Source organism: Syzygium oleosum, unplaced genomic scaffold, assembly GCF_021117445.2.
Source record: "Syzygium oleosum isolate NSW1041296 unplaced genomic scaffold, Sole_v2.1 Sole_v2.18, whole genome shotgun sequence".
Classification (NCBI taxonomy): domain Eukaryota; kingdom Viridiplantae; phylum Streptophyta; class Magnoliopsida; order Myrtales; family Myrtaceae; genus Syzygium; species Syzygium oleosum.
In genome coordinates, this window is record NW_026607502.1 from 807,100 (window position 1) to 828,892 (window position 21,793).

The 21,793-nt window shown below is 40.1% G+C and overlaps 2 protein-coding genes across 2 annotated transcripts; one reads left to right on the top strand and one right to left on the bottom strand.

Moving 5' to 3' along the window:
• The first annotated feature begins 5,330 nt into the window (after window positions 1-5,330).
• On the top strand, window positions 5,331-6,599 carry LOC115690862 (uncharacterized). The gene has a single exon (XM_056319683.1). The coding sequence runs from the start codon at window positions 5,544-5,546 to the stop codon at window positions 6,390-6,392; it is 849 nt and encodes a 282-aa protein (XP_056175658.1). The 5' UTR covers window positions 5,331-5,543; the 3' UTR covers window positions 6,393-6,599.
• Window positions 6,600-11,429: 4,830 nt separating this feature from the next.
• Window positions 11,430-14,335, bottom strand: LOC115690842 (uncharacterized). Its single transcript, XM_030617322.2, has 2 exons — window positions 13,732-14,335; window positions 11,430-11,816 (listed from the first exon to the last, which is right to left on the bottom strand). The coding sequence occupies exons 1-2, from the start codon at window positions 14,083-14,085 to the stop codon at window positions 11,679-11,681; spliced, it is 492 nt and encodes a 163-aa protein (XP_030473182.2). The 5' UTR covers window positions 14,086-14,335; the 3' UTR covers window positions 11,430-11,678.
• Window positions 14,336-21,793: the final 7,458 nt, after the last annotated feature.

Below are 21,793 nucleotides of genomic sequence, written 5' to 3' on the forward strand. Positions count from 1 at the left end.
GAAGTCGACCCGCGTTTAAATATTTCTTCAGGTCTTAACGTGTCTGAAATGCCTTTGTAATTAGATTTTTGTTGCCCTTTTTGCTGTTGTAAAATAATGGGGCTTGGTCAGATGACACCCTCAGACTCATGTCCGACCAAGTACGCAGCCGAGAGCATAGCCATCGCCTGCAAATATGGTTACAAAGGTGTCGAGTCCGGTGTCACTCTTGCAGGTAAAGATTCATAGCCTCAATAGGATTCCTGGCTATAAGCTCAACATCTGCAGAATGTGTTCGGGGAGAGATCCTTTTGCCTGAGTTCGATCTATCTAACCAAGAGACATCGCATTTCATGAAACGCATCGTCGTTTGTTCATAATAGTAGTTAGTGTTATTGATATCAATCACACATCAACAATATACTAAAATATGACGTGTTGAAATGCCATGTGATGACAGATGATCATTTCAATTTGAGGATGCGATTGTCATGAAAGGAGTCGCTCAAAATGGCGTCCGGTTGGCGATGTTTCTTGCTGATGATGACCAAGAAGAAGAAGAAGGGTTTGCATCAACAACATAGGCACCTCATATCTCATAACAGGCAAAACATTGACCTAGAGAAAAATCAATTAATTCAATTGGAATAGAAAGAAATTAAAGCCCATCACATTGATATCTAAGTTATTAATCATGACTAATCTTAATTAGTTAGATGAAAGACACATGAAAAGAGGCAAATGACAGACATGTCCCCACATGTTGCAACACCATGAACCAATATGTTCCCAAATTCTTTCGAAGTTACTGATGCCTTACTTACGTTATTTCTCCAATTATTTCTGAAGGGGCGTAGCCCTTGATCCTTGTGTACAGTCTACACAGTATTTCATTCAATAAAAGCAAGTGGTCCTCAATTCATATCCTCGTCGAGCAATGTGATTGATCTTCGTGACATGGTCCTCCCCTTGCCTACATTCAATTCCCATCTGAATCTTACATATGTCTATGTCTACATTAATTTCCTACATTGGCTTTCGTATTTTCGTGGTTGACGAGGGTCGGGTGGCCAGTCATAGTGTCCCCTCCCTTCATTCCTCAATTTGTGTCGTTAGCATGGGGTCCTTAAATGATACCGGATCCCGCCTAAACGATCGCGACTTTCCTCTCACTAACAACAATTTACCCATCACTTGTCATTTCGTAAGTTTTTTTCATAGGAGATAGGACGTAGTTTTTTATCTGTCGTCGTGAGTTCTTTGAGTCTTGCGGTTCGCGATATTCCTCGAAAGAGAAGTAATATCCCTAACTTAATAGTAAATTTCTTTCTCTATTGTTGGTAAATTACCTAATTGACCGTTGCTTTTTTTTTTTGGGTGCGTAATTGTCCTCACTAATAGTAATTTATCTGTGAAATATCTTTTTGTAACATTTCTTTGGGGAGCATAATTTCTCTCTGGTGGCCGTAAGTTTTTTGGGTCATATGGTTCGTAATATTCTCTACTAACCCTATGCCTCATGGATGTCAAGTCGGTAATTTCATGGAGTAAGCCACGATACATGACAGAAGGTTTGCGCAAATAAAGCGAGTAATGTAAAATTCAATTGCAAAATAAATACCACAATGACAATAAGAATTGAAGTTGTAAGGTAAAATGTTAAGTTATGGAAACGAGAGAAATGATTAATCTGTTGTTCGACTTCATGATCCGAATGGATTCTTACTCTCTCATGTAGAAAGATTCCCTTCATATTAGTTAATAGGATTTTGCTACAAAATCCGTCCCCTTTACAAATGATAAAATTGTCCAAAAAGTCATAAACCTATTATACAATGGTCAATTCGGTCATAAACATTTCAATTGTGTCAATTTAGTCATAAATCTTTTGACGGTTTGACAATTTTGTCATTCTGATCAATTTTAACTGGAAATCCCTAATGTGGATGCTGGCCTACATGGCATAGCCAGCATTGACTGGCTAACCAATGTTGACATGGATGATTTTTAGAATTCTTTTTTTAAAAAAATTAAATTTTAAAATTTTCCTTGTGTTTTCCTTTTTTCCTTTCTTGTTTATTTTCCCGTTTCTTTTCATCAGAGACCAATCGCCTACCACTGGCCACGGGTGGCGATCGTCAAGGGCTGGCCTTGCTTGGACTGGGGTTGCCCTTGCCCGATCTAGCAAGGGCCGCCTCGTTGGCCACAGGCAAGGGTCGGCCATTGACTATGGCCAGGAGCCGGTGACATGCCACTAGTGGAAAGAAAAGAAGAAAATTTAAAAAAAATTAAAAAATTCCAAAAATCATCCACATTAGTGCTATTCATGACTGGCCACATCAGCAATTTCCGGCCAAAATTAGCCAGAATGACTAAATTGGCAAATTGTTAAATTGTTTACAACTAAATTGACACGAGGTTTATGATGAATTGGCCGCCATGCAATAAATTTAGGACTTTTGGACAATTATCCCCTTTGTAGATGGTCTAAGCACTTATTAGTCATGCCCATTAAAGAAATATTTTCATGTTCAATATATTGATTACGCATAACACAGTATTGATAGTGCATAAAATATGCAAGTTTTCCTTAACTAGGTATATTACAAGTTTTCCATGGCACTTATAAACAAAATTTGTAGTACTTTAATTTTGGCTCAAATTTGTTTATTAGCTATTCGATTTTCTCTTCTTTTTGGGTAAGTGTTCTTTACTTTTTAGCAACCACCGACCTTAACTATGAAAAAGTCTAATTACCTAAAAGAGATCTTGTTAGGGAAAATTTCAAATAAGGATATGAAGTGGGACCATTTTCTCAAAAGAGGGTAAGTGTGGATCTTAAATAAAACTCTGAAGTGACCAACCTAATCTCAAATAAGACCCCGAGCTCCTTGATCAACCAAATCTTCGCCATTTGGCAAACACATGCATCTCACGTTAGATGCACAAAAGATGCACTTGAGATGCATCTCACGCATAATAATATTAAGGAAATCGAGGAACTAACGAATCTAAGATCATTAAATCTAAGCAACTTCCACAGGCTTAAGATAATCAAACTCAGTGTACTAAAAGGCTTAATCAACTTGATAGAGTTAACGATGGATAGGGGAGAATTAAATACAATCAAAATCATGTAATGCTAGCTTGCGGAGTTGAAGAGTACGACAAAGCTAATCGCTTTGGAAATATCAGTCTGTGATCCCACCATACTCTTGGAGGACGATGACCTATCATTTGAGAACCCGATTAGATTTTAGATCATAATAGGAAATGTTTACGGGAGGGAAAGGTTTGAGAACCATGGAGTCCAAATTGGAAATGTGCAATAACATTCTTTCAAGAGAATGGGTTCAGACAACTCTGCAGAAGACTCGATACTTGCATTTGGACGAGTTGAGAGATTTCAAGAAGAACACTCACGAGTTGTGCACTTGAGGATTTCCAGAACTAAAACATCTCGATATTCACAACATCTCGAAATTCAAGTATATTGCCAATTCATTCAACGGCCTACATCTTACTGCTATCATTATTTTAGAGTCTTTGTTCCTAAAAAATCTTATTCAAGTATACCATGGCCCTATTGCACCAAAGTGCGCTGAAAGCCGTAAGTGTCAAAAGTGCTATCGTTCGAAAGACTCGCAGTTTCTTTAAGAGATACAAAGACTTGTATAGCAGGAAGAAATGCAAGCATGAGAATATGACTCAATGTGAGCCTTTGTCACAGATAAAGCTGGAGAAGATAAAGTTGCTACGGATGACACAGTTAAGTTACCTAATGTACGTTATCTGAAATTGAGTAAATTACCAAATATGATGAGCATTTGCACCAGAGTTGAAATCACATTAGGGGGCTCTCCAATTCAGGTATATTTTTCATTTTCTCTCCATGTCAGTCTGTCTTCTTGATAAGGTACAAGTTTCCTTAATTCTTAATCTTGCAAACGCTACCTAGATTATACTACTACATGAAGATGTAGGATAAGATGATATTGGCATTGGGTGAACATTAGTGCATATTGCATTAAACCTTGATTATTTATAAATGATGCATTTTAATCGGAATCCAACCAAATTTTTGGTAAAATGTCGATGATGTGGACTCACACCAATAGTAATGTAAAAGATAGAAAATACAAAGAAATGGAAGGAGATGGAAGTTAGAGAACTACTGAACCTCATCGGCAAACTTGTCATCTCATGTTAGATGCACGAAAGATTTACGTGAGGTGCTTGGGCTTGCTTGCCTACGAAGATTTGGCCGACCTGTGAGCTCGGTACTTTATTTGAAACTAATTTTTACTTTAAGATCTTATTTGAGATAATTCATTCCGAAATCTCTTTAAAAAAAAAAAGACCAATTTCGTATCTTTATATGAAATTTGTCCTCATCTGTATTGCTAAATTTACTTTTTTCTCGAAATATCAAAGTCCAAATCACCTCCATAATTCGTCCATTAGTGCCGACGCTTAATTGTTGATGTGATCGGCTAATGAGGTGTCATAGGAGTGTCAGTGAGACGAAGACTTCACACAAGTAAGAGTTGAACCATATCAAAGCTCAATGCCTTGAATTTAAAATTTTCCATGCATCTTTTCCTCACAAATTTTTTGATACATTTCATTTTTTGCACACCATTTTCCTTTGTTTTTAAAAAAAAATGCTCAGGGAAAAGAAATGATAGAAAAAGGAATGAGCAGTTATGACCTACTCGATAGCATTTAAAAAAAAAACCGTTCAGATCCGTCTGTCATTCGTCAAATCTATCACACCATTCCAATCTGCAACACTTCACTAAATTTATTTGTATGTATAATGCGGTGAGGTAGAATTGAGATCGACATTAAAATCGATAGCTACATAAAGAAAAACTTCTTCATTACAGATTGGGAAAAAAAAAGTACAAAGAGACAAAATTCGTCCATTAACCTTAACCGATCCAACCCCATTTAATGCTCATTTTCCACTACCAATTCTTCAATTCCATTATAAATTTTATCGTCAAATTACTGAGTTAAATGACACATGACAATTGATGGGTATACTAGTTTAGGGTTTTACTCCTCCATTTGTCACGAATTTACCAGTTTGTAATTTTTCATGATATTAATCCAATTTAATAAAGGGTAAATTTGTCACAAATGTATCAGTTTTGGGTTTTTTGTGGTAAAAAAATTAGCTCGAGGTAAATTTATCACCAAGTGTACCCGTTTAAGGTTTTTCAAGCAATTAACCCATTCCTTAATTCCCCAATTTAATTCAACAAAGCATGGGAGTCCCTCATCACATCTCATGCTCATAACTGTGGGAACACATGGGGGGGAGTGACATAAAAGAACACATTAAATTCATTTCATTGACCCTTCACTTAACCGATCCCAACACCACCATTTATTCACCTATTTGATTATTCTTCCTCTACTCCCCCCCCTCCCTCCTTCCTACCTCCCTTCCCTCTCGCACCACCACCTTCTTCATCTTCAACATCAAACCATTCCATCCTTCAACTTCAACTCCCGCAAGCTCAAGATCACGCAAAGACAAGAAGGATCTTTCAACAATGGGTTGCTGCATGAGCGCCCATGACCGACGACGCTCTGCTCCATCTTCCTCAGGTCACAAGAGAGCCCAGGTGAAGTCCGCCGAGTGCAGAGCTCCACCTCCTTCCATGGACGAGGAGACCGTCAAGGAAGTGCTCTCCGAGACACCCACTTGCCCGAAGAAGCCTAAACCCACGCCCGGGGGCGCCCGCGAAGCCGAATGCCCGGCGGCTCTCGCGAGGCACGAGAAGGGCCCGGCCGCCCTCGCCGCCGACGAGGCGTCCGAGGAGGTCTCGGAGGTTTGCAGCCTGAGCGAGAGCGTGTCCACCGCCACGAACCTCACCGACGACGGCGGGAGTGCCGTCCACGTCAAACCGAGGGGGGGCAACAGATCCCCCGCGAAGCCCCGGGGCCCGGCGGCCAAGTCCCGGTCTCTCTCCGGCGACGTTGGGGGTCGCGGCGATCGCGGCAGCAGATCTCGGGTGCCCGGCAACTCGCCCGCCAGGCGGTCGGACCGGTCTCCGGCTAGTGTCAACCCGGGCGGGTCGCTGAGGATGGTCCAGGGCAGAGAACCGGGTTCGTTCCGGGCAGCGCCGGTCCGCGGCGGGCGGGCGGACCCGGGAGAGAGGTCCGGGAGGAGGTCGAGGTCGCCGGCGCCGAGCCGGGGCGCCGCCGGCTCGGCAGGACCAGCGGTGGGACGGACCCTGTCCGCTCGGAGGACGAACCCATCTCCGGGGCGGGCCACGCCGGGTCCGGCCGAGGGCAAGAACCGGGAGGCGCGCGGCGGTGGTGGCGGCAAAAGGATGAGCAGCGCCAACGAGTCCCTCGAAAACCCGCTGGTTTCTTTGGAGTGCTTCATATTCCTATGAAAATTGCAAAGATGCCCCCCAAAGATATTTACATTTTCGCGCCATCCCCCCTTTTCCTTTTCAATTTCACCCCACTTTTGTCTATTTTTCACCCCTCTTTTGGGCAATTCTTTTTTTGTGCTTCAGAATATGTAAAATACGCAAGTCAACTCCGAGAGGTCAATTTGTGGATATGGGAAGATTGTGACGCAACTAAATTGACCTCAATTTTGCCTTCTTTTCCTTTTATGTCCTTCCTATTGAATTGCAATTTGGTGCACTGTCACTTTGCGTGCAGGAATCACGCATTTGATTTACTCTCGGGGGGGTTTTGGGGAAAAGGACTTACCTTCCTTTTTTTTTTGCAAATAAGGACAAGGAAAGGGCATGGTTGGGCATGGGGCTTGGATAAGAATTTTAACAATATTTGCATGTGAGGAGTCGGGGGGGGAAAAGGGTTATTTATGCTGGTTGGTGACAGATCGGTTAGGTTGGTTAATGCATTGATTCTTCAACTTGGGTAACGTGTCGAGATCGATACGCTGTCGTTTTTTTTTCCTCTCCGTTCACGCGATGACCATACGAGCATTCGTCGCCGGACGGAGCCCTTTGCCTGAGTTGAGGATGAGTGAATTTTTGTCGAAAAACCCGGGAGGAAACCGGCGCCGTCCTCGCTTGGCTCGTGCCGGTTGCGGCGGCGGGTAAACTCGCTCCCCGCGAGTGAAGCATCGCTCCCACGCCCCCGTTTAAGTCTGAAATGATGCGTCGGGAGGGATTGGACTCGGTACACGGATATGGGGATCGAATGGTACACGATCCTTGATGAATCCGAAATGTTCCTCTCTCCACCATCAATGATTTTTTGCCATCCAAATGAGTATACTAGATCCTATCATGCAAACCCTTCTCGGTGGATGTATAGAATCTCATTCAGAATTTTGGACCTCAATTGATGGGCATTTACACGGAAAATTTACCTGATAAGTTATAAATCTATTATACGCATGCCAATTCAGTTCTAAACCTTACAATTTTGTCCTACACCTTTGCGCCAAATTCTAATATAGTCCTTCTGATCAATTTTTACCGGAAATCGCTGACGTTAGCGGTCCAGTTGCCGCCAGCCGTCCTCAGTGATTTTCGACGAAAAGCGGTCGACAAGACTATATTGGAATTTCGCGCAAAAATTTAATACTAAAGTAGCAAAATTAGAAACTTTATGACAGAATTGGCATACGTACAATAGGTTAAGACTAACCGGACAATTTCTCTGCATTTAGATTGGGTCCATATATCGGGATATTAGGGTTAGAATATAATTGTTGTAGCACGAGAGAAATAGTGCACTGTAAATTTTCTTTTTATTTGTCTATTTAGTAAGCCTTTTTGTGGGACTCGTTAATATAATTCAAAAAAGAAAAAGAAGAATGTCTCCGAGACAAGCCTTGGATTCAATTCAACTCATGACTCATGCCATCCTCTTTTCCTCTTGTCCTTCTCTGTTTGGATCCAAACTTTGCTGTGCTTGTAGGCCACCAGACAAAGCAGCTTGAGTCTTGCACGACTAATCATGATTAAGCATTTTTTAACAAAAGTTCTAGGGCCCCCCAAATCATAAGCGATTGCCTTAAAAAAGCACATTTACATAGATTCGGTCATAGCATATATTGCCAATATAAGAGAAAACCTTACGCGAGCAATCTTACACGTTGTTAATTTGATATGGGTATAGTTCGTAATCCTCAAATCAATGGTATATAGCGCTACTTGTGTAAAATTTTCTTTGGTGCGGTCATCTGTGCGGTGGAAAGATCGCTAATTGGTACTCGAAATTATAAAGATCTTATAGATCTTGAATCCGAACTTCATAGGCATTCATCTAAAAACTATGGATCATATAAATTGTACTAAAAGATTCGAACATGGGAATGGGATCCAAAGTTGTATATGTGAATCAAAGGTTCCAACTTGGGACGGCTCATTCATTATTCAAATAATTACTATGTAATAAAAAGGTCACATAGTGACAAGAAATAACGTACACCAACAATGAGATTGGGCCCCCTCTATCATTCATTTCTCCAAATTAATTAACCTAGCCACCCCATAGCTTAGGGTACATTTACCCATTGAAGTAAAATGTTATATATCCTACCCTATCAACCCTAAGTCTTATTATTTTAAAAATCGTATTAGTAAATATTCTCGGAATACTCGTTAAACATACTTAGTTTAAAATAATTTATCATTAAAAATATGGGAAAGTACCAAGAACATACCTCACAGTTCATCCTATGATCGCTTACATCTCTCTACTTTTGAAAATACTAAATACAAGTAACCTGAGTTTTACCTTTGAAAATCACTTTACACCTTCGCATCAATTACATCCGGGTCCCTATTGATGCAAAAGTCATGTTATTTCCATAAATGCCCATCTCCAAATCCTACATTCTCACAATTATACAAAACACTAAAAACTGAATCACCCAAACCCTAAGTAACATGCAAAAAATAAGTTTGCAAGGAGGTACAATTTACTCTTTCCAATGTCAAGTTTTGTTTAGAGGTATACGAAAGGGATTTGCAAAAATGGAGGAGGTATGTAAATGGCCAATGAGTCAAAAGTGAGGTATGCTTTTGATATTTACTTTATAAATGGATTAATAATACCATCAGCAGAGTCACTGTATTAAAAATCGTAGGATTCTCAACATTGGTTCTTCGGGGCGTGCTTCCGAGACATTCGTCAATGAAATCCCTAATTTAAACCTCGATAAAACTAATTTAATCGAACTATACCCGGAAAAGGATTGGGTCGCGAAGGTCCGCCGTAATAAGTCTTTACCGGTTAATTGGGTTGCTTATTCTGCAACTTGTCTTTTGGAATTGCCGTGTTCTGAAACCCGTACTTTATCTACCCAAACTTTTACTCATTTGCTATGAATGCTTTTTCGACCAAAAAGAAGAAGCAAGCAAGTAAACATTTTTCCACATCGTTTCCATGTTGAAAATCCCAAACTGCATCAACCGAAACACATTCTCATATCTCCATGATGCAATTCGTGTCTATCTAGATAGACAACATTGCACCACGGACTCCTATATATTGTAATTTCCTTTTTATGTAATATCGGTCGCTAACCATCATGCCGTTCCATGAAATTGAATTTCTGACGACACACGGCCAAAAGGAGGGGGAAAAAAACCCGTTATGGAGCCGTTGGGAGCATGGGAACAAACATACGTAAATATACATTTTCGTTATTAATTGCAAAAGAGAAAGAAAGAAATAGACCCCCAGAAAAAATAAAACAAATAAAATAGAAGGGGGGGCTTTAATTTTATTTATTTGTTGGGCTTTACTATGAAGGCAAAGCCGAAATTGGCAGCTTCACTTTCAATCCCCCACCCCCCAATTCACGTGATGTTGGGGATCAGATTTGGGGCAAAGGGAAAAAAGAACAATTCAAGATCAAGCATGCAAGCTCGATGGAAGCTAGAGATTCATCTTACAGATGAAAGTCGCAGTAACTGTTTGAATCGGGCAAAAGCGAAGAAAGACGAACATTACAGAGTGTTCGATTTCAGCACACAAAAGTGACGTTTTTTCTGCTCCGGCATGTTATTTCAAACCAGGCTAATGTAAACAAACATACCAGAAACAAACTAGGGAAACTCCGAATCCAAGCCTAGAGTCTAAACTAGTGATTTAGGCTAATGTTTGCCAGCAATCGCGCGCGCGGGGCAAGGGCAAGGAGGGCCTCGATCCAAGCGGCGAGGGTCGGCGGGCGGGCGAGAGCAGAGGCGCACCCGAGCGGCGAGGAGAGGGGAGGGGAAGGAGATGGAGATGCGGAAGCCAACGAGAGAAGAGAATGGGAGTTGGGGGGAGGGGGGGGGGGGGGGCCACAACTCGCCGTCATTTCGGTTCCCCAAGGTTCGTATGTAGCCATTTTTAGTGTGGATTTAGGGCAGTCCAAATACTAAAGTATTTTTCTCTTGAAATGATTAGTCAATAAAAAAATGATTTTGTTATCGGGAATAATTTATGTCTAAACATTTTCGTGAACGATGAAAATATTTTTTGTTCATTTATTTTTGTAAGCAATACAAACTATCAAATTTATGAAAAATATTTTTTAAAATTATTTATTTTCTGCGAAACAAACAAAAAATCTGCAATCATAACCATTTTAGAAATTTGGGCAGAGCACATAGAATAGGGAATGGGCCTGGGCCATACCACTTAAGAATTTATATATGGATTAGACTTTAAAGCTCAATGTGCTTCTGCTTTCCAGCCCAAATTGTTTATTATACTTATTTACCTATTTGTTTATTTTATATCGGAAAACTCGGAGCTGAGACGAACTTGAAGCCTTGATATTGGCAACTCATCCACCTATCCATTTGTCCTTTTTTCTTTCAATACTAACATCCAAAGCACTTGAATTTACATTTAATATTTTAATCTGAGTACTTAATTTCGGTTTTCAATCAAGTATCTCTATATTTTGATTTTCAATCAAGTACCTCGGCTTTTCAAATACGAGTTGAGGCATTTGTTAAAATCATGGAGGAAAAAAATGCTAACATGGACATTAACGCCATTAAATAGCCATGAATTGTCCATAGTGGCATCCAACGTGACATCTCGAGATGATGCCATATCAACAGAGACATACTGGATGGCCAAAGTGATATAAATGGTACCCTCTCTCTTTCTCCCCTCATCTCTCAACACCTCGATGGAGACGACAGACATAACTTTTACCGAGCGAGCGAGCGACTTAAGTAAAATCGCATGACACGGCAAATTTTATATAATGAAGGTCCATATCGAGCCAAATATGAAAAATTTGGGATCCTTGACTAAAAAATAAAATAAAGCAATTTAGATAATCGATTGCATGACGGGGCAATTTGGTTTTTTCGGTGGGCAATAAGCTACCAATTTTTCATGCACATTTGTTTTTTCACCCATAAGCTAATAAAAAGGGGCAAACAGAAAATGCCCAGAACCTAAAATTGCATTTTCGAGACTAGATGTAAAGAAGATTGGCTAAACTAGAAGGGGGGCTAAAATAAGCCCACTTTCGGCCTTCATTTGCAAACTCTATGATGATCTGTACAAAGAAAATGAGGGAGCTCATCACTAAAAGAGAAGACCCCAAGAAAACTCTCTCATTCTTGACTCAAGAATGACAATCAAAAGCCCCAATATCCTCACGGCTCAATGCAATGGGTGCTGAAACCCCGTGTGACAGATCGTGTGGTGATCGAGCAAACGAGTTCGCGAGGCGGCGATCAAGATGGGGCATTGCGTCGGTGAGAAGGCCACAAGATGTTTTCCCGGGGACAAGGCACAGGAGCTGGGTGGGCGATGTACGACGGGACGTCGTCCCCGGGCATGAGCACCGAAACTCCGTCATCATACACGGTCATCTGCATCCACAAATGTCGAAATCATGTTAGCCTGTTTTGCTAATTCGCAGCTGTTCTTTCGTACCAACATCACTTCACTGTGGTCAAATTGCAGCAGCTATGCATTCATATTGTTGGACCAATGGTACCAAAAGCTTTAAGCCATCAGAAAACAGTCTCAGAATGCATGATAAACATATTTTTCGACACACAATCTTGCAACATGCTGTCATTTCGATCGCGAGGTTGAAGGGAATGCGATCATATTCAAACAGACGAGCCACTGTAGCGCATGTCATAGAAGATCCTGACATCAAGTGGCAATGGACAATCAAAGGTAAGATATTCACAAGAAAACCAAATAAATTACAATCATGTGGCAGTGCTTCTGGTGATGCATCTTCTCTTGTTCTTTTCCAATCAAACCCGACCTGTTTAAGAAGGTGACCAGTGTACAGGAAACTGAAACTGATCGACAAATTTTGACCTTTTCCAAACCGATATTGAGAGGGTGTGTCGCATAAGGCGGATTTCTACGGATAATTAGCCGGATATAATCAGTACATCTTCGCTTGACACAGTCTTCGATGAAGCTTTCGAATTCAGAATTGTCAAGATTGGTCGACGAATCACTGAAGTTCAACCTATTTACCTAATCGACAAGTCATTCACAAAATTTCCCATCATGGCAATGGGAAATGCCCGAGAAAGCGGCTGTCATCGACACCATTTCATGCTTAGAAAAGATTGGGGCGCAGGGGCGCGGGATTACTTTCGGAAGAAGCTGTCGCGATTTCTTAACATCTAAAGAAACGAAGTCGGGGCTATGAATATTAAATAAGCTGATCGATCGAACAGTGGATTCATGCTTGGTCCTTGATGGTTTGTGTGTTGCGGGAAGTGGCAGAAACAAGAGTGTAAGTAAATGGGAGGTGCACAAAGTTCGTATTTACAATGAAGAAAAGACACTTCGTATCTAGATTAGTTGGGGGAGGATATAGCATCCACAGTGGGAGTTGGCTCTTTATTATCTAGAATACTGCTACAACGCAAAAGGCTTATTACACAAGTTTTGTGGGCATATCTTCGTTCGATTCTTGCATACGATCCAACTACTTAGATACTCATTTGTAACATCACTATATAAATTCATTTTGTCTATCAATCTCTCACCTCTCTCTACAATCCAAAGAAAGAAGCCCTAAATTTATTTTCTTCAAAACTAAAATTGCAAGCCCAAAAGATGAAGAAAGAAAGCAAAAGCGTGAGGCATAGGCCAAAGGGTAGGCACCAAAGCCTCTGTGTCAGAGTCGCAATCATCATTCTAAACCCCAAAATGGTCAAAAAAACGAAAACATCAGGCGTCAAAAGAAGGCAGAAATTTCCTACACATTATGAATAATTCCCCACCCTTTTTTTTTTCCAATTGAAAAGTCAGAGAAGCAGTCAAAGGGGAGAACCAGACGTGCCCAATGAAAAGGTTATAAAGAAAGCTACAACCTTTTAAAATGGTCCCAGAAACGAAAATTAAAATATATATATAAATAAGATCACTACAAGAACACCCACATTCTTTTGGATGAATTATCAAAGTCACAATTTTCACTTTAAAGATTGAATTTTTTTGTATATCTTTGTAACCAAGTTGTAATGATTTTGATGAAATATTGACACTCTCTAACTATCTCTAAATTCGATTAAATCCCATGTCGAATGGCATTGCACTGAGCTCAACATAGTTTTCAAGAAGGGATTTTTCTAAAACCACATGAAGATCTCATGCAAACTTTGCAAAGAAATCGTCTGATGGAATGCTCTACAGGGTGAAACTCACGCGAAAGACGAAGCGAAACCCTTCCTTCTTTCTTTTTTACCTTAAAAGTTCACGAAAGACGCATGATGTTCTTTTGGCTAGCCGAGCAAAAGAGGGACTTACTTTAGGGGACGGGTGGCCGAGTTTCCCGGCGTGGTCCCGGGGCTCGAGATCCACGCGCTGCCGAGCGCCGTCGCGTGGGGAGGGGGACGGGGACGGGGAGGGGCGGAGGAACTTCTCGAAGATGGCCATGACCAAGAACATGGAGATGAGGACGGCGGTGGCCACGAAGCCGAAGGACACCGCGTTGACGGAGTCGTACTCGAACTGGCTCCCGCCGCTGCCGCCGTCGCGCGGCGTCGTCAGCGAGCTGGGGTCGTGCTGAGGGTGGTGGTGGTGGTGGTGGTGGTGGTAGTGAGGAGCTCCGATCGGCGGCCATTGATGACCGGCCAAGCTCAAGCCTCGCGCTCTCGCCATCGTCGTCTTCAGGGCATCGCTGATGTTTCTGGGTCACCGTGGAGAGACAGAGAGAGAGGGAGAGAGAGAGGGAGAGAGTCTTGAGGCTTGTGTTGTTTGACGGTGTGACGATGCAGCGTGTGGGCCTGCGCAGCAAGTACTCGAGCTTTTCGAGTTTTTCTAACACAGAAGAGAGAGAAAGAGAGGAGAGAGAGAAGAGAGAGAGAGAGAGAGAGGGCTTTGGAATTTGGAGAGCTTGTTTTGTTCTTCCGTGCTTTGCTTTGGGAACGTGTATATAAAGAACGTAGCAAAAACTTTAAAAAGATATCAACTTCAACTTGTTGTATATTTAAGGGATGATGACACAAATAATCTCTAAATTTTTGCATAATGTGTAATATGATTTATAAACTTTTAATTTGTTCAATATAGTACCCAAATTTTAATCCAACGTGCAATGTGATCTCTGAACTGTTAATTTGTTTCAATATCGTCAATTTTGGTATATGTTCACACATGGACCAGATTAAACAAATTAAATATTCATGAATCACATTACATATTGGATCAAAGTTTAAGGATCATTTCAGTCACTATCTCTTTGTTTAAGTGATAAATTAGATACGGTGAAAAATAAAATTGACCCGAATAAATAAAACATGTATCCAGAATACGCGAAGTCAAAACAATTATGTTAATTTGAATTTTGTTGACAGAGGCTCTTAAAACATTTATAATTACACGCTTAAATAACTATGTCATTGAGTCCACCGGAAATATTTACCAATCAAAACTCTGGGTAACAATGCTTTTTTGGTTGTTTATTTTTCAAAAAAATATAGCACACTGCATTTGGAAGAAATAAAAAAAATGACTTTCTTGAGATTTTTTTTAACACCCACAATAATGGAAAAATCCAAGAACAAGGCTAGGCCCATGGAATATCTTTTGAATACAATTCCCCCTGAAAGCACCCAACAATAATTGAGTATAATTCCTAGACAAAAAGTGAATTTTTATTAAAGATGGGACACGACATTTGCTTTGCCATTTTTGCTGCTGCGCTTTTCACGGCAGAGCAGAGTTGATGGATATTTTCGTATAAGGGATAATGACACAAATAATTTTTAAATTTTTGTCAAATATATAATGTGATTTCTGAACTTTTAATTTATTTAATATAGTCTTTGAACTTTAGTATGATGTTTAATATGATCTATGAACTTTTAATTTGTTTAATATGGTCCTTAGACTTTCGGTACGTGTTCAATTTAGTCTTTAAACTATATGAAAATATTCAATGTAGTCCCTGAACTTGAATTAATGGAAGAATTACACTGAACATTTTCATATAGTTCAGGGATTAAATTGAACATGTACCAAAATTTCAGGGATCACATTGCACATTGGGTTAAAGTTTGGAGATTACATTGCACATTGGGTTAAAGTTCGGGAACCACGTTGAATATTGGACTAAAGTTCATGGATTATTTTTGTCATTTTCCCTTCATATAAAAAAAAAGATAACAAGGGAAAAAAATCAAAAAATATATGCCTATATAGACATTCTCCTCCTAATAATTATAAAAAATTGAAATGGAGCATATATTTAACAAATTACCATAAGGAACAAGCAAAGCAAGGAAGTACGTGTACCCATTTTTTATGCCGGGAAGGCGACAAGGCAAGCTGTGGTTGTGGCCTAGCTTCTTCTCTAGATACTTCTTGTTGGACATCTTCAGAAGTTCCTTGATGCGGACACTTCAACGAAGTTGGAAAATCTTGTGTAGATCTTTGATTTAGCTATTTCTAAAGTTGAAAACTTCATATCTTAGACGACCCTCTTCTTTATTCCTATTACTATGGTGAGTTTGTACAGATGCGAGAGCGACTATGATTTTGGCGATCCAAAACTTTTTCAAAAGCTGGTCCCAGAATCACCACTTCCGCAACTGGGCTCTCCAATTCCAATCGTCCCCACCCAACTTCATCACCAAAAGGAAATAAAAAAAAAATCCATTTTTTAAATTTATTTTGGAGGCTGAAAAAAAAAAAAGTCTTCACATAAGTCATTAAACTGCTCCTATTGGCTGTTTAACCGATAATGGGCTCGCCCACATTTTCTGTTCTTGTATATAAATCCGTTAAGTTATAAAAATGTGTCAATTGGCTCATGGTGTTTAGGGAGAATGGATTGTCATCATTATTAATGGTGAATTCAGTGGAAAAAGGCTTTTAATCTTTTTTACGTTATCTTGAAAAGGAGCAATTTGCTTTTGTTCCTTTGCATGGGAAAACATGGACCAACACATGATGAAATCATCAAAAAGCCAAAAAAAGGAGAAAAAAATAAAAATAAAATAAAAACACACCTCTAATTGAGTTTTGGGGGACCTCCCAAAAGTAATTTTAAGTGGATCCCATGAGGAGGAAGCAAAAACCCCCCAAACATGTTCAATCCCCCACCACCTTCCCATCTTGTCCATGCATTGGCATGACAAACAAGGAGAGGACTCTTCCTTGCCTTTTCTTCTCAAGGCAAAAGGGCATATGGCCACTTGAACCTTTCCCTTTAGTTTTTTTACAAATTTCAATGAGAAAAAAAAGTTTATTAAGTTATGCCTTATACATGTTAATTTATGATATTGTTAATAGGGGTGATCGGTTCTCGGGTAGTCCGATTCCCCGGTGGGCCAATCAAACCGGTGGCATATTCAGTTTTTTTTTATTAGTCGTTAATGATCAAGATGAAATTGAAGATGTTATTGATAATCAAGGCGTATCTACAATCATTACATTGCAAGTTTTACAGAGATTTTTCTAATTTGTGGCAAAATTTAGTTGGAATGAGCAACTACTGTTTTGTTTTGATTTGTTCTCGTCATTTTACTCACGCGCATAAGCAAATGTAGTCGTTCTAGCCTTGAAGGGCCTTCATTTGTGAAATGGCAGATAGATTAAGGATTTTTTTTTTACAATTTTTTAAGAAAAAAATTTAAAAATAAAAAATATATATGTACGATTTGGGTGGTTCGGGTGGGCAATTCCACACCTAGAACCAGGATCCGGACCAAAATTCACCGGTTCCAATGTTATGGAACCGAGAATTGAATCGATGCCCCTAGGCTTGGCCTAGAACCGGCAGTCCGATCCAGTCTGGGCGGTTCTTAATCTGGGAACTTCCTTTTGCTCACCCCTAATTGTTAATCATATCAAGTGGCCATTGTTTATAACTTATGTTTGGAAGCAATATGAACAAATTACCCATTCAAATGAACTGAGAGCACATCAATTCGTCAAGTAGGTCATGTTCATTGTTAATAACTCGAAGTTACTTAGAAGCACATACTTTAAAAAAAATTTATCCCTGGAGTACTATGATCAGACTTTAATCTTTCTACATTTAAGCTGCGTACTGAGAAGGGACAAACCGGGTTGAACTTGTTTGATAGCCATCGAATGAAGCTGCGCAGAGAACCAAAGACAATGAAGATAATCGATGATCGTCCCTTCAAAATATAAAGGAGGGTATTGCAAATGCTGTGACTTTTTGCCAAGAGACCAATCAAATGTAAATGGAAGTTATCTTCTAACAGCGTAGTGATCCCAACAATATAAGTAAAGATTTTAAATTTTCATGAAAGAAGAAAAAAAAAAGAACATTGAAAATTGTAAACTTTCTCGAGTCTGATTACTTAGTAAGTGTTCTGAGAACAGTCGTCGACAAAATTCTTTTATGAACAAAACTTTAATAATGAATGTCGCGGACAGTTGTCAATATGGATGTATGCCCTTTCGATACATAAGCTTTTCTTTCGTGTTAGCATAATCAACACTTTAAAAGCCAAATTTTTCGGTATTATTGGACATTCATGAATATAGTCCCTATAGATTAGGGATGGGCATTGGTGTTGTACGTAGCTAGCAGTTATCACCTAAGGGGGTGAATGGGTGATTTGAGTGATTTTGAAGAATTTAAAGTGGAAACGATTTTATAATCAGTAAAGTCTGAACAATGTTCAGATTCTGAATGTGCTAGTGTGCAGTGTAAACAATATAATGAGAGATTAGAGATAGAGGAAACTGCACACAAGAAATTATAGTGGATCGGCTTAGATCAAACCTATGTCCACTCTTCCATGCTGACAGCCTACTGATTGGATTCCACTATGTGATCAAAGGGATTACAAGATCTGAGTGATATCACTCGATGAATGATAGAACTCTCTATCTCACACAATCACTTTTACAGAGTATCCCTCAAAATCTCAGTATTTAGTTTAGGAAAGATAAGTAATAGAATCGGAATGTGCTCAGACTTTGGACTTGTTGATTCTCGATTTCGTTCTCTACCTTCTACTCCTCATTGGTCTCATTTTATACTCCTCCACTTCCAAACTAGCCGTTGGATAGTCTTCAAAGGATCATCTTCCAATCTTCACCTTGGACAGATTTGTATAAAATGGATTGAGTAGCCGTTGGTTGATAAAATCCGAATCCCACTGAATTTGATCGCCCATACAACCAGAATCTTGATTTCCATAAGTAGAGTTTTATCCGTTGTGATATATACTTGTCATAATGTTTGATTGTCAATCAATTAAGCTTAGATTGAGTCAATCAAAACTTTCCTTTCGTGATATCCACGCCAGATCACTAGCTGTTATGTTTCGTTCTAAATAAATTATGAGTCTGAAGAATTTCTAGTTCTTGCTTTACATTCAGAACCTGAGTCAGCGTAGGTCTTTAGTAAAATCCGAGTCCTTCAAAATTAGAGTCTGAAGATCTCTGACATCTTAAGATAAAAGACTGAGTGTCTTTTTCAGTAGAGTTTGAACTTCTTGTTCTGAAACTTGTAGAGTCTGAAATTTTCCTTCTGAACCTCGTAAAGTCTAAGCGTCTAGGAAGTTAATTTCTCTTGAAGTATTAAAGTTGTCACTTCCAGAATATATTTATCTAGATCAAAATACTTCAGAGTATCAGATTTACAAGATTAACATGGATAGTTTTGTCAACTATAAAATTTATTAGGAAATTTCCTCAACAATTGGAACCAGACTAAATCAAGATTCGGACTGAATTGGTCGGTTCTGGGTGATTCTCACTTCCTAAAGTTTAGAATCGATGATTGTCGTTCCGGTTCCCGATTTCAGGTCTGAACCAAACTACCATGATCGGACCGATGCTTTTTTTTTTTTATTGATTAGCAAGTCAATGATACTCGATCATATTTGATCACACCATTTAGCGTCTTTCCATTGAGATTTTCATTTATTAAAGATCCAAAACACTAACAAGTAAAATTTTAGATTATGCGACAACACTTACAGTCTCGTAAGGAATAGGAAAAAAGAAGAAGAGAAAGATATCACCGCTGGAACCTAAACCCACCCGAGAATCGGACTGGACCGGTTCCACTACTAGGTGGGCGAATTCCCAATTCCACAAATTGGGAATCGACACTTCTGGTTCGGTTCCCAGTTTTAACGTGGAATCGAGCCATCTTGAAACTAATAACCCCTACCATGAACAATTTGCATTTCTTCTTTTTATAAATATATTTAAGTCCTAGGAAACTTTAGTGCATATTCCATAAAAAAAAAAAAAAAACTCCCCCTCACATATCCCCCCACGTTGGGCCGCGCGCCCGAATGCACCACCAGCCTCCGAAGCTCCAATCTCCACCACAGCGGTCCCCACCGACCTCTCCCTCCCTCCCTCCCCCCTCTCGCCACGTGGCGCCCGGTGGGCCCCAGCAGCTCCTTCGGTCCGGCTTTCGTATCGACGCCAAAAAAAAAAGAGAGGCAAATTGAGCAAAAAAAAAAAAGAAGGAAATTCCGAAAAACATAATTTAAAAAAAAAAAAAAAAAGGAGCGACGGACAACGTCAGGCCTCACATGTCGGACTTTTCAGGTCCGCGCCAGCATCTCGGGCCACGTCCGGTTCCTGTGGGATCGGACGGCCCAGATCTCTCGTCTCGGGATTGGCGACATCAGGGGCCGTCGATGAAAGCGATCGGACACCCGGCACCCGCACCCACGCACGAAGCTCCGGAGGTACAGGATACGAGCGTGCGCGTGCGCGTCCTCCCGAAGGCACGCGCGGCCGCGCGGGGGGGAACCGTACCTCGGGAAGTCTACGGTGTCTGCGACCGTCGCACGTGCCACGTACGCCTTTTGACCCCCGATCCTCTCTCTGCAGCTGCAGAGCGTTTTTAAGATCGTGAGGATCTTTCTCGCGTGCGGAACGGGGGGATCTCCTCTTGAGGATCGAATACGTCGTATTCGTATCTGTAATTCGTATCAATCTCGCGGTAGCGAGTATACATCGCGGATCGAAGCTTTAACGGTTGACGTCGTGGCAGATGAAGTGGAAATTCGTGTCGATGGACGGGATTATATGTGCTCTCATGTCGAACTTCGATTTTCTTCTTGTTTTTTTTGTATTGGGAAAACAAACTAAGAAAACCCTATATTACGCAACTGCATGACACATTTGCTATAGCTTTTTTTTTTTTCGAAAACATCTTAAACTTGTACGTGGATGACACATTTACCCTCCGTCAAAGTTATGTCAATGAAAACCATTAAAAATCTACATACATAAATGCCATATAGCAAACGGTACTGGCATGGCGCTCACGTGATTGGTTCGGATGAGTTTGATTCGATATCCGCCTCAGGGGGATCGGCCCTATCTTGTTGAAAGTCGGTATGATATACCTGATCGAGTTCGATTACTTGAAGGGTTTATTGTTCTACTGACATTGGGAACTTTCCATGAGTTTCCACGAAAAAGACAAAAGTCTTCTAATGATTTTTTGCCATCTAAATACATATGTTAGATCCTATCATCCAAACCCTTCTTAAATGATGTTATTTTGGTTGAAAAAATTTTAGGGTTTTTATATCACAAGAAAAATTTTAGGGTAAATATGTCCTAATAAGCATAATTTGGGGTTTTTATATATGTTATAATGGGTATAGTTTGTCGGTTTTTATGACTTTTTTCCTTTGGTATTTCACGGTCCGCCTCGTCGATGATGGTGGATATGGTTTGATTGGGCCGCTAGAGTTGGGAAAGAACTAAACCACAATAAATCTCGTCTCGATATTCTCTATCTAGATCTCTCTATTATCGCGAAAACTTGCATAAAACTAATTTCATCGTTGCACTCACACAATATCATAGAAGTTTACGATCCGTAGATGCTTTAAATTCTGCACTTACATGAAAAGAGCTTGAAAGATCATACTTGATTACGTTTCAACCAATTCATTCCCTCTCGGTTCCTATACTTGAACCAACAATAAATGCACGGAATGAAAGCTTAACGAACTCGACTGTCGGATCAATGCAAGTTTCAGGACTCCTATCGTAATTTATCCCTTTCAATATGTTTTAAGACCAAAGAACAATGTTCTTTTTTCGATAAACCAGTTTCACAACCCATCAAAACCACGTGTAGGTGGACTAATCCCGCATGCAATCCCACATATTTACAAAATCAGCAAGGATTGGCCCAAACCTCTCAAGATTGTTCTCATTGGCCAAACCCATGCCTCACATTACAACTAATTGCACGAATTGCTTGACACTAGACGTGCATGAAATGTCCTCTATGCTTCCTTTCTTTTATATCCACCAACTCAAATCGGAACATAATCGTTTAAAGGTGGCGGGTTCATTTTATTTTATTTTTTATTTCTATGAAATCGAGCTCAATTTC

Coding starts and splice junctions, on each gene's coding strand:
- LOC115690862 (XM_056319683.1), top strand. CDS start 5,544: ATGGGTTGCTGCATGAGCGCCCATGACCGACGACGCTCTGCTCCATCT.
- LOC115690842 (XM_030617322.2), bottom strand. CDS start 14,085: ATGGCGAGAGCGCGAGGCTTGAGCTTGGCCGGTCATCAATGGCCGCCG. Junction 11,817..13,731: donor TCGGCCACCCGTCCCCTAAA/GTAAGTCCCTCT, acceptor TTGTGGATGCAG/ATGACCGTGTATGATGACGG.